We start from the raw sequence: 14,143 nt of genomic DNA, 5'->3' as shown, positions 1-14,143 counted from the left end.
GCTTGTTGAATGGCTTTGCCCAAAATGCTGATAGCGATATTGACAATAAGGTCCAGGCTGAGTTGGTCTCAGATAAAGATGAGGGACTTGGGGACTGGAGGAAAGGTGACTCTTGTTATGTTTCAGCAAAGAGACTGGTAGCATTTTGCCCCTGCCCTAGAGATTTGTGGGAACTTTGAACTTGAAAAAGATGATTTAGGGTATGTGGCGGAAGAAATTTCTGAGCACCAAAGCATTCAAGACGTGACTTGGGTTCTGTTAAAGGCATTCAGTTTTATAAGGGAAGCAGAGCAAAAAAGTTTTGAAAAATTGCAGACTGACTATGCAATAGAAAAGAAAACCCATTTTCTGGGGAGAAATTCAAGCCAGCTGCAGAAATTTGCATAAGTAGCAAGGAACCTAAGGTTAATTCCCAAGACCATGGATAAAATGTCTTCGGGCCATGTCAGAGACCTTCACAGCAGCCCCTCCCATCACGAGGAAAAAGTGGTTTCATGGGCCAGGCCCAGGGTCCCCATTCTGTATGCAGATTGGGAAATTGGTACCCTGTGCCCTAGCCACTCAAACCATGGCTGAATAGGGCCAGTGTGCAGCTCAGGCTGTGGCTTCAGAGGGTGGAAGCCCCAAACCTTGGCAGCTTCCACATGGTGTTGAGCCTGTGGGTGCACAGATGTCAAGAACTGAGGTTGTGGAACCTCCGCCTAGATTTCATAAGATGTTTGGAAATGCCTAGATACCCGGGCAGAAGTTTGCTGCAGGGGTGGGGCCCTCATGGAGAACATCTGCTAGGGCAGTGCAGAAGGGAAATGTGGGGTTGGAGCCCCCAGACATAGTCCCTAAAGGGGCACTCCCTAGTGGAACTGTGAGAAGAGGGCCACCATCTTCCAGAATCCAGAATGGTAGATCCACTGACAGCTTGCACTGTGTGCCTGGAAAAGTCACAGACACTCAATGCTAGCCCATGAAAGTAGCCAGGAAGGAGGCTGTACCCTGCAAAGCCACAGGGGCAGAGCTGCCTGAGACCATAAGAACTTACCTCTTACATCAGCATGACCTGGATGTGAGACCTGCAGTCAAAGGAGATCATTCTGGAGTTTTAAAATGTGACTGCCAGACTGGATTATGGACTTGCATGGGCCCTGTAACTGCTTTGTTTTGGCCAATTTCTTCCATGTGAAATGGTTGTATTTACCCAATACCTGTACCCCCACTGTATCTAGGACATAACTAGTTTGCTTTTGATTTTACAGACTCATAGGCAGAAGGGGCTTGCCTTGTCTCAAATGAGACTTTGGACTGGACTTTTGGGTTAATGCTGAAATGAGTTAAGACTTTGGGGAACTGTTGGGAAGGCATGATTGGTTTTGAAATGTGAGGACATGAGATTTGGAGGGGCCAGGGGTGGAACGATATGGTTTGGCTGTGTCCCCACCCAAATCTCAACTTGAATTGTATCTCACAGAATTCCCACGTGTTGTGGGAGGGACCCAGGGGAGGTTATGGAATCATGAGGGTCGGTCTTCCCCATGCTAGTCTTGTAATAGTTAATAAGTCTCATGAGATCTAATGGGTTTATCAGGGGTTTCTGCTTTTACTTCTTCCTCATTTTTTCTTGCTGCCACCATGTAAGAAGTGCCTTTCACCTCCCACCATGATTCTGAGGCCTCCCCAGCCATGTGGAACTGTAAGTCCAATTAAACCTCTTTTTCTTCCCAGTCTTGGGTATGTCTTTATCAGCAGCATGAAAATGGACTAATACATCAGGAAATATATCAAATATATTTTATATAAACAAAGTGATGCATTACTTAAGATGTCAGGTTTAAAGTAAGTTAAATTGTTATAATAAGAATTCATCAGGATGAGCGCAATGGCTCACGCCTGTAATCCTAGCACTTTGGGAGGACAAGGTGGGTGGATAATCTGAGGTCAGGAGTTCGAGGCCAGACTGGCCAGCACAGTGAAATCCTGTCTCTACTAAAAATACAAAAATTAGCCAGGCGTTGTGGTGCATGCCTGTAATCCTAGCTACTGGGGGGCTGAGGCAGGAAGATTGCTTGAACCCAGGAGGCAGAGGTTGCGGTGAGCTGAGATCGTGCCACTGAACTATAGCCTGGGCAACAGAGAGAGACTCCATCTCAAAAAAAAAAAAAAATTCATCAAGGTACATACATATATATTCAGATTAGTGTACATATAAAATATGATATATAACAGAGCCTTTCATGCATAGGATAATTTGCATATTCATATGGAAAGCATATGCAGTATCTTAAGCCATAGTTTTCCAAAATTTCAAATTAAATACATATAGCTTTGACATATTCCTGTTATTTCAACTTTCCAGGGATGCCCTAGAAGAAATTGGGAGACATGTTGTAAGACTTTAATATCTGATGACATTCCACAAACTAAAGTTATCTTAATTGTGGGAATTAACATCAGAAATTAAGAGAAAAAATACTCTAATTTGACCAATAGCTGCTACAAGACTCCCTAGAAAGTGGACCATGTATATTTTTTTCACAATTCTGTTTGCTAAGTGGAAAAGCTGCTTCTTGACTGACTCAAACATGACACATACTGAAATGGCAAGCAATGATGAAAACAAATCAAAACATTAAAAATGACCCAAAGTGTTCAAAAGCTAGTTTATACTCAGGAGTCACTCAACAATATGATTAAAAAGCCTGAGTCTAGAGTAAAACTGGGATAGTATCTTTCTCCCCCACTGACAATTCTTGCAATCACCAAAGTGAAAGGAGGACTTAATCACAGATAATTACACAGTTCTTTCCTGGACTGCAGCAAATGGGCTGCTCTCTGTGGCAGTCAAAGCTGAGATCTCACCAGTTTTCTAGCAGAGTATATTTGCTGGGTGATGTGATACATGATTATGTTTCTTCTGTTCATTGGTGCTTATAGCTCTACTATACTGCACTATTTGGTCTGAAAATCAGTTCTTATAGACTAATTTATAATTTCCTTTTGGAAATTTGGGACCAGAACTCCCTGGTTTTTTGGCTTGTTGTTGTTGTTGTTGTTTTACTATAAAAGTTCAAGATTGTTAAATGTTTTCACATTTCCTTGCTATCTGGGTCAAAATGGTATATAAGTAATAAATGGATGCAAAAGTAAATGGGATGAGTAAGCAGGAAGTAGTTACATGAAATGAACTTCTAAATACCCATATGATAAAATCGCTAACAGAATATATCAAGTATCAAGGTAATGGCAACAATTCAATAAAATGATTAGCTTTGACGTGTTGGACTTTTAAGCTTTTTCAACACTTTCTTTTTCTTCTCTGTGTCTCTCTCTCTATCTCTCTGTCTATCTGTCTCTCTGTCGTATTTTGGTCTGTATTGATAAACATAAGATCAAAGCAGCAAAAACTAATGCTTATTATCCACTGAATCACAAAGTCCATCAGCTTCACATGGATTGGTTAACAGCTAATATATACAGCTATATAATCTTTTAAGGGCTAACATTTGTAGATAATTTAAAAGCCAGTCAATTTCCTCTAAGATTTGATTATTTAACCTGCACAAAGGCCAATCTTCTGTTAACCGAGACAAGAAAACTCTAGGGCTGCCAAAATAACTTCATTTTAGACCCCACAGTTAGTGTTAGGCTGGTAATGTTTCTAATTTGGGAGTAATGAGACTAGAAAGCTAGGAGGGCCCTCTCCAAATTTCTCCCTTGTATTAGGCTAAAGTAGAGCATAATGTGGCTTAAAGCATAGTCTTTGAGTTTTAAAAATATTAACCTGTAATTAATTATTAGAGAATTAGCCATAGTCTACTATGATAGTTAATATTCTCTAAATCAGATTGTATTCATTTGAAAATGAATCTGCATATTTGCAAATGTGTTATTACACAAGATCTTACCTATGTCAATTTGAAGAGGTTAAAGATGCAGGAAGCCCCCACTAAAATGTAAACACATTTGTACGGTTTTCAGAATGTCTGGACTCATTCTTTCCCATTGACAGAGCAGTAGGTTTTAATTAGAGTGAGAAAGAGGTTCTAAAAATTTCTGGGTTTCTGAGTCTTCAAAATATACAAAAGATTGAACGTGTTATTTGGTTTGACAGGCACAGAATGACCTCAGGTCAACACAGGAGGATCAGCCTAGTTTGGGTTTTTTTGGCTTTTCACAGCTGGGAGGTAAATGGCGACTGTATTTCCAAAGAAGTTCTTTTGATTCAGAACTCCAGGAAACCCTGACATCAAAACCTTAAAGCAAATGACTGTCACATGCTTCAAGGAGTTTATGTCAAGACCGTTCTACTTATGTAAAGTAAGATTATAAAATGAAAGAGAGTGTATAAAGAAAATCCTAAGGAATCCACTAATAAACAATTAGAACTAAGAGGCAAGTTCAGCAAGGTTGCAGGATACAAGACCAATATATAAAAATCAATTGCATTTCTATACACTTGTAATAAACAATCAAAAAACAAAATTAAGAAAATTATATTTGCATTTGCATCAAAATAGTAAAATATTTACAAGTAAATTTAACAAAAGAACTGCAAAACTTATACTCTGAAAAGAACAAAATATTGTTGAATAAAATGAAAGAATATCTTTAAAAAAGCGAAAGATATCTGAGGTTCACAGATCAGAAGCCATAATATTGCTAAGAGGGAATATACCCCAAGTTGATCTAGAGATGCATTGCAATCTATATCAGAATCCTAGCTGGCTTCTTTGCAGAAATTGACAAGCCAATTTTAAAATTCATATGGGAACTCAAGAAATCCAGAATACGAAAACAATTTTGAAAAAGAAGAACACAGTTGGAGGCCTCACACTTTCCAATTTCAAAATTTACTACAAAGCAATTGTAATAAAGACATTGTGGTACCGGCATAAAGATAGACATACAGATCAATGGAATATAATTGAGAGTCTAGAAATAAACCCATCTACCTATGGTCAATTGATTTTCAACAGGGTGCCAAGGTCATTAAATGGAGAAATAATTATCTTTTCAACAAATGGTGCTGGGACCACATCCAAAAGAATGAATTTGGGCTCCAACCTCACACCATATACAAAAGCTAACTCCAAATGGATCAAAATAAAAGCAAAAGAGTTAAAACTTATAAATCTCTTAGAATAAAACACAGAGATAAATATTCATGACTGGAGATTTGGGAATGTTTTCTTAGATATGACACCAAAAGCACAGAAATTTTAAAAATAGACAAATTGGACTTTTCATCTAAATTAAACACTTTTGTGCTTCAAAGGGCCTTATCAAGAAAGTAAAAAGACAACTCACTGAATCAGAAAAACTATTTGTAAATCATTTACATGAGAAGACATGCAAATCTAGAATATACAAAGAGCACTCACAATTTAATAATAAAAAAACAACACAATTATAAGTGGGCAAAGTTTCAGAGTAGACATTTCTACCAAGAAGATTGATAAATAACTAGCAAGCACATAAAAAGATGTTGGAGCTCATTAGCCATCAGAGAAATACAATTGAAAACCATAGAGATACTACTTTACACTCATTAGGATGGCTACACAAAAGGTCAAATAATAGCAAGTGTTAACAAGACTGTGGAGGAATCAGGACCCTAATATACTGCTGATGAGAATGTAAAACGGTACAGCCACATTGAAAAACAGCCTAGAATTTCCTCAAAAAGTTAATAGTAGAGTTACCATTTGACCCAGCAATCCCAATCATTGTAATCCTATCTGTAATGCAATCATTGCTCAAATAAGAATTATGATTTTTTCTAATGAGATATCAGAGATTTGGGGGAGCTTTGAGGGTACTTTTTATCTTCTTGGCTTGCAAGACTGTCTGCTGCTCTACTGGGGAATCTTTGGTGGTCCCGTGAGTTTATGGCAGTAGAAGAAGAAAAAAAGGCATATCCAATCACTTAATGTCTGTGCCTCAGTTTCCTTACAGGCAAAGGTGAGGTTTCTTTTAAAAAGTTCCTGACAAAGATTTCATAAGATTTAAGTTAAATAATACTCCAACCATACAGTAGATGTTTTCCTTCCTCATTCTACTCATGAAGCTACCTCACAGTCAATCTTACTGAAGTCACTATACTGAATAAGGACATCATCTTCCAGAGGTGCTCCCCCCATGCTGTGCTTAATTGCTTTCCTCTTTGGCTCTTAGGTAGACTGTTCAAACACTGTACACAGAAGCAACTCCAAGCAAGGTGTGTTAATCTCCAAAGTCTATATAGGAAGCTACAGAGCATAAAAAGTTTTCGGCATCTTCTAGGCCCAACTGCAACAAATGTGAAGAGATTCTGAAATCAAGAATCACTATTTTAACCATCAGCTGAATCATAGTGTGCAAGAGGCTCTTCAAGCTGATATGTGGCTTTTTAACTGAATAAGCCCAGTAAGGACACACATCACTAATTCTTAAATAACCTCCATCAGTGAAGTATTCTGTGGATTACATACTGTAAATCTCATTAAAATTAACAGGCAATCTGAGAATCTATAGGAAAAAAATTACACAATTTCCAGATTTGATATCTGATTTTGGTTCAATCAAAACCTCTACAAAGCTAGAACTAACCCTGCTTTAAGACCTACTTGATGATGTTTATCTAAATGCTTAGATTTTCATATCTAAAGGAGCTCATAAAGTAACGAAAATGCAAAAGTTGTTCTGGTTCTAGGTGAGTCACAAGAATGATATGGAGGCATTAGGTAAGTCACAGAGGTGACAAAGCCATCTTGGAGTTTGACATCAGGAAACAGTAAAAATAATAACCTATAATTGATGAATAGGTATTAATACAAGAAAAGCAATCCCAGAGAGGACAATTTGCTGGGAAGGAATGGAAGGCAAGAAAAATAAATTATCATGAGAGGCCAGAAAGGAGTATCTCTGGGAAGGAGTAATTTCTAAGAGACATCAAAGAAAAGAGTGAGAGGAGAAATACAAAGAGAAAAAAATTGTATCATGGTGATTAAATAATGGTAAAAAGTAGATCTTTTTGAATTTGGTAAATAACGCAAAGCATTTTTTCAAGTGTTATAGATAAATGGCAAGGTGGTGGTGGAAGGCAGTTTCCAGAAGAGACAAAGATTGGAAAAATACTACAATTACCACCAACTATTTGTTGGATAACTATTATGTGTCTGTGATTGGAACAGGCTCTTGATTGCAGTTGGGAAAGATATAGAAGTTTACGGTCTTATCTCTACTAGAGCTTACAATAATTTTGCTGAAATAAAACAAACATATAACATTTTATATTTTATGAACACAAAGAAACCAGAAAGCAATTAAGCAATAAATCACATGGAACTAACTCTAAGTAAAGTAGAAGTTCAGAGTCAAGAAATTTCAGTGTGAGCTGCAATAGCCAAAAGGGGGATCCTGGAAGCAGTAAGTCTTCAAGCACAGGCAAAATCACAATGTTGAAGGGATGACGGGTGTGTGTTCCCTGAGAGGAACAGAGCAGACTTGCAAGCAGGAGCAAGCAAAGGGTTTGTAAAGGGCAAGATGCACGTGTGTGGGGTCACACTGAAGAGTGTGGGAACCAAGGGTGAATAGATTGCAGTAGAGCAGGTCTAGGATTTGAAGACCAGGCAGAGTATATGCTTGTGGATGAAGCCAACAAAACCAACGCACAATGTTAAGTAGGAGAATTACATGGCAATGATGTTTAAGTGTTTGATGGTAGTAAAACAGATCCCCCGAAGTACTCTTAAAGTGATGGGGACTATATGTGACAACCAAAACCAAAAATGAAACTCAAAAGTGATTCACAAACTAGAAATATGGGTATGAAATTCAGAAGAGAATTCGGGGGCTAAACATGCAAAACTAGAAATTAACATCTTCATTGTTCACTTATTAGTTCTTTTGGTATTCTTTCATGCCCCATAGGTCCCACAAGACTTTTGGCTTACAATTTATGTATAAGAGAACAAAAATGAAATTAAACAAACTAATAAGAAAATTAAAGCAATAAAAAAAATCAGGAAGCTGGTAGGATACTGATGGAGCCTAGAGAAGTGTGAAACTATCCAGAAAGCAATTGTAAAGTAAGGTGAGTAGGGAGGCATTAATGGTTTAGAAGCATTAATTCACTCATTTATTCAGCTCTACCTATGGAGCACCTACTATATGCTAAGGAAATATTGGGCATACAGAAATGAACTTGTATGTTTCCTTCTTTCCCCAAATCCATAGTTTAGTAGGAGAGAAAGAAGTATAAGCAAATATTTGCAAGAGGGTAATTATAGTCATACATTCAAGGTTCAGAGATGATAAAGATGAGAAGAATCAACCAGGTCTTCAGGAGGGAATATGAGATGAAAGAGAGTGCCCACAGTATAGGCCTGTCAAAGTGCTGGGAAGTTTGTGTAAAAAACCAGGAAATTGGAATAGTAGGATAGTAGTTAACCCAGGTGAAGTAAATACCAAAAGGCAGGGCTATATAGAAAATGCAGGCCATAAGAGGATAGGCCTATGTCATAAGGGAAAGAAACTCCTGAACCAACCATTTGTCAGGTCTGGGGACAAGACTGGAAGTATTGACTCATTTGCAAGGAAACTAAGTGGGTCAACAATGAAAGAAGGTAGTAGGACCTCATCTGCAATCCTCCAATTTATCTGTGGGGTAAATTAAATGCCTAAAAAAGAAACTTGTTTTTTAAAGTACCTGCTACCATCAGGAAGCCAAATAAATAGTCAGTCTATTAATTTCATTCTTAAATAATTCCAATCCTTTACCTAATTTCTTGAGCCATTTAATCATCTCAACTCTACCTTAAAACCCTCCCAATGTTTTCCAAATCTGTCTTACTGGGAAACAAAGTTTAAAATTCCTAATAAGGATTATTTTGTGGATCTTAATTTCTAGATTCCCATTTATAAATTTTAATTTCATTAATTTCTTAATAATAGCATTATATTACTGATTGAATCATGTCTAATAAGCCATCATAATTTCCAGACCATTTCTAAGAACACAAGCTGATATTTAAATGTTTACTAGTGAATATAGCTAATGTAATTACTCTTTAACACTTAATAGGTTATTTTGAAAAGCAGAATTAAGTATTCATTGAATATGCATAACTGTTATAATCACCACCTTAGGAAAAGAACTCTACTAGATTTTTCTCCCAAAACTGGCAGGATTTAATTTAGTGCAATTATTTAAATTTTATAGAGAAACACATATGTCAGGAAAATATAACATTATAAAACAAGAAAGGAGAAAAAACAGGTCAACATTCTGTCAACTATATATCTTTCACAACAAATAATTAAATTAAAACAGAAAATTAATTGCCTTTTTGAGCAAGGTTTCATTTTATACTTAATTGGCTTTTTCATCAGACCATCTGGGCTATACGGCTTCTGATCTAAATTAATTGCACCTTGGTTCATAACTCCTGTGTGTGTGTGTGTGTTCCATTACATGCATTCTGAATACATCAAATCTTTTACTGTCCCCACCATTTCTCATACACTCACACTTGGCTCCCCCAAATACAATAAAATATAGGTGGGAATTATTTGACTCATGAATTTAGCAATGCCTCTTACAAGGAATCTTGACTCACCTTCAAATAATCTTTTATCAACATGGTAATTGAAGTATCAGATGTAATTTTATGTAGTCAACTTTCCACAAGAATTTTTTATTAATTCACAGATTAGCCAATGGTCTTTACTTCAAAAGGGAAGACATATACTTCAGTTAAGAAATGAAAGAAGCCTTACAAGAATGATTTCATGATCTTCCTCTTACCTCATCAGCCATAAAAGTTACCTTTCACCCCCATTCCTGCTCACTTTCAAGCCAAGAAAGAAAAGAGCAGTGTCCAAAGATTTGATACTTAGTCCAAGAGTCAATGAACAAGGAGGAAAAAAATGTCAGGAACAATGTTATTGTAAACATGGTGAATATCCTCCAGATTTGTCAAATTTCTTCTATGAAACAAATAAATGCCTTGTTACTTTGCTGACACAAATTTCAGTGAGTGCTTGAATTAATATTTGAACTGACTCTTTTATATTTCTCTTCCAAGTTTTACATATCAAAACAAAAAGATTAAAATTCTGTTGATTTGGTATAAAGACCCTAAGTAAAGTTATGCTATATTCCACATTACAAGTTTTCAGTTACCAAATATTTAGATTTATCCAAAATAACTTTATAAACTACAGTTTGGTTACATTGGGACATAAACTGGCTTCCTTAGACGTGACTGTGTTTATGGAACTGGGAGAAGATGTCTATAAGACTAGTAAGTCCTTCATCATGGGAGATATACATTCATCCTCAGAGCTCCTCTTCTGACAGAGTCCAGTTCCTGAACACTGGTTATGATACTATGAGCAGATTGTGGGGAGCCATCATTCAATGAAGACAGTGTGACTAGGAAATCCCTGGAAGGACTCCCACCACCAAGACTTGTCAAAAGTTCTTCAAACAATACTTGCAGAGGCCCTGAAATTTCTGGGACTTCTATAAAATCCCTCTCTGGGCTTGAAAAAATAATTTTGAATTTGGGCAGTCTATAGCCTTAGAGAGCTGAGAGCTGATAGTACCTCTATCAGAGCAAACTGAAAAACACACGGGGGTTCTCTAGAGCTCTCTGGCTGGTGGCTTCCTGGGTACATAAGCCTATCTTGCCACCAAGGGATCTGGCTTGGGATGCTTATTCATATTTGAATCAGGCCATGAAAGCCCACCGTTTAAATAATATTTGGTAAAGAGCTTTTAGGCTAATTAGATCTTACATATACTTTTGCAAAAGCTACCTCTGGATCATTTCTAGTATTACTAGCATTTCAGATATTGTTTATAACTATCACCCTTGCAGATATTACACTAAGTTAAAACAACAGTGATACAAATTCCCACCTTACCAAAATAGCAGCAACCCAATTTATTTCCTAGATTATTTAATCAGATTCTCCTACCAACCATCTTCTATTATATTTTTTTAAGTCAATTAAAATAAATGCAAGAGAAAAGCTCTAGTTTTATATATTTCAACCATAGCTTGGATGTTATGTTTTCCCTTTTCCTGTATACAAAAATAAAATTTGCTCACATCTGCACTTTTGGTTTAGAAAATACATCTGGCAATCTTCAGTGATAGTGAAAATAAGAATGCTAAGATTCTAGAGAACCACACCTAAGCACCCTTTTTGAAAGCAGGCCTTCTGATGCAAATTTAGTCAAGACATTAGGAAAATATCAGCTGCTTATATTCTAGCTTTCAGGCTCTAAGGTTGCTTATTCAAGTCACAGAATCAGGGAACCACAGAAATTTAAGGTTGAAAGAGACCATAGAAATTATCTAGTCCAGCCTCCTCATTTTAAACATAAGAAAATTCAGATCATTCTTTTTATGTGCACCTAGTCAAAATTAAAAGTATAATTTAATTTAACACTATTATCTATACCTTTAGGATTCTAATAATAGCTGTTAATACAAATGAAAATAAAAACTTGTAGAAACTTCTATTCCATGTGCCTTTATTTTATTTATTTATGTATTTGTTGAGACAAGGTCTCGCTCTGTCACCCACGCTGGAATGCAGTGGCACAATCTCGGCTCTCTACAGCCTCTATCTCCTGGCTCAAGTAAGCCTCCCACCTCAGCCCCCCTGTCCCCCACCCACTTCTTCCACTCCCTGAGTAACTGTGACTACAGGTACATGCCACCACACCTAGCTAAGTTTTGGTATTTTGTAGAGACATGGTTTCACCATGTTACCCAGGCTGGTCTCAAACTCCTGAACTCAAGCTGTCTTCCCATCTAGCCCTCCCAAAGTGCTGGGATTACAGGCATGAGCCACTATGCCCGCCCCCCTGCGCCTTTATAATAAAGCTGCACCATGCTCTTTAGATGTCAGCACTATTGAACTCAAATTTGTCTTTAAGAATCTAACTCAGGCAACGGAGAAATGACAGTGCCAAAATCAGACTGTAAGCAACTTAGAAGGAAGGGCTATATCTTAACTGACTTCACATCTCTAACAACTAGCAGAGTACCTATAAAAATCACAGTAGGAGATTTTTTATGTGTTAACTGGTTTAATGTATTGATTGGTTGAATGAAGGAAGGATTGCTCTGAATATTAGTGTAACAAAATAAACAGGAAGTGAAACTTGAAAATTCCTTCTGGGCTAGTTTACGGAATTATTTAGTTAGCTCTAGGGTGTTTATCAGTACTTGGATTCACCGTGGATTGTCTTCACATGATTTTTATCTTATGCTCTCACCAGAATAGGTACCACCCTTACAGCTTTCTATTCTCAATGCTCTAAAAGTGTATTGGAAACAGTCCAAGAGCAGCATGACTGTAAGAAAACCTGCCATTAACTGAAGACATTTCTAACCTGCATAACCATTTACACACTCCTCCTTCCCTTTCCACTTTAATTTCGGCTTATTTTACCGCAAAATCATACAGTCGTATAAACAAAATGCCACCGTTTGGAATCCAAACAAGCACGAAGAATTGCTCTATTCCAATGCACTTCTGGTCTTCCCTCAATTTTCTCAGTTCATACAAAGATACAGAAACTTAAACATCTTACCATCCAGATGATCCACATAACAATACACATCGTAAGTTTCCTGGGGAGAACGGAATCCATAGGTCCTGACTCCTGCCTTTCCCATCATATCTCCGTAACAGCCTACTCGGGGAGCCCGGATGGGATATCTGGGGAAATAAATGGCTAGTTAGTGGCACTTCCTTCTCACTCTCAAGTTAATAATGAAGGCCTGTGGCCCCCAGACCTCTTACCTGACAGTCTGATCAGCCAGCCAGCCTGCGTCACACTGCTCAAATCCATCTTCATAGGCGGCAAAGAGCTGCTCTGGAGTTGCTATGACCGCCCCAATGTCCAAACAAGCCTTCTGAGCAGCCTCAAAATTCAGTGTGTACCTGCTGGTTGACGCCCTGTAGTGAAACACAACCCCTGCAAAGACAACAGCAAACAATTGCCAGCCTGTTCAAATCTCCCACTGCACTATGCAAAATTTCTCATTGGAGTAATGTATCAACTTGGATACACAGTAATATCATAATAATCATTTACTTTTACTTTATGCAGCATTATGCAAAATCATGTTGATTTGAGGGACTCCAAAAATGCCATTCATCTAGACATCCCATTCTGCTCCATCAGAACATTTCCTAGCAGATCTCCTAGATCCAAGAAAGAGATTTAAGTCACTGAATCCCAATAGTTGTCCTGATTGCAGGTAGTATTCAGTCTATCATGGGAACACCAGATACCTAAAGGGAGTAGATTCTGCAGAAGATACAAAGACCTAAAGGGACCACAAGATCAACTTTTACTTCAGGACTTTATCCAGGGTCAACCCAATGTTTATGCATGAAACACTCACCTGTCTCATAAAAATATTCACTAACACCACTTCCTCCAAATATAAAACACTGAGATATTTACCTTCAGAGACAATGTACCAGAGTGGGAAAGACACTGGACTATTTATGAGTGAGAAGACTTGTTCCAATCCCTAATTTGCTCCTTACTTTTATACAAGTCAGTTTCTCTGAGCTTTAATTTCCTGACCCATAAGGTGGAACTAAAAATATGTATGTTACTTGATTGGTGTGAAGGTCAAATTAGGTAAAGGATTTTCAAATGTTGAGTAGACCACCATGTATCATTCCAATGTTTATCATATTCTTTACCTGACCAGCATAATGTAGCGTCTCTGCTATGACAGATAACATGTATAATTTTTATCCAAAGAAAGCCTGAAATAAATTATCAAATTCTTCCTAGTAGAAGCTCCTGATACTTGCCTCAAATTCCACTTTGTTGTATTTTAGGGGTTGTATAAACTAGTGGTTCTGAATTGTGCTCCAAGGCTCAAGAAATTTTCAAAGGGATGAGGATAGAGCAAGCAAGGGGGTGGGGCTCTGGATCCTCTCTTCCCATGTCAACAAGAGTCTCTCCATTTTTAGCTGGAGTAAATATGATGACTCATTTCTGCAAGACATCAAAGTGGATTGAACTAATGTGCCAGAGAAGTCACTGAAAAATAGAAACTGAGGCAACCAGGTCTTATGAATGAGATTTTATTAAGAGTCCTCCCACTTAAGAACACTTTTTGTT

The 14,143-nt window shown here is 37.5% G+C and overlaps 1 protein-coding gene across 3 annotated transcripts in view; it reads right to left on the bottom strand.

Annotated features, from left to right (window-relative positions):
- Nucleotides 1-14,143, bottom strand: part of VCAN (versican) — a 110,282-nt gene that overhangs the window by 75,612 nt on the left and 20,527 nt on the right. For all 3 annotated transcript variants that reach the window (XM_001112269.4, XM_015140359.3, XM_015140358.3), the window contains exons 4-5: nt 12,799-12,973; nt 12,587-12,714 (exon numbers count right to left, since the gene is read on the bottom strand). In XM_001112269.4, coding sequence (XP_001112269.3) covers nt 12,587-12,714; nt 12,799-12,973 — 303 coding nt within the window. The remainder of the gene's footprint in view (nt 1-12,586; nt 12,715-12,798; nt 12,974-14,143) is intronic.

This window comes from Macaca mulatta, chromosome 6 (genome assembly GCF_049350105.2).
Source record: "Macaca mulatta isolate MMU2019108-1 chromosome 6, T2T-MMU8v2.0, whole genome shotgun sequence".
In the NCBI taxonomy this organism is placed as follows: domain Eukaryota; kingdom Metazoa; phylum Chordata; class Mammalia; order Primates; family Cercopithecidae; genus Macaca; species Macaca mulatta.
The sequence above is the reverse complement of the archived record's forward strand: the minus strand, read 5'-3'. Positions and strand labels throughout refer to the sequence as shown.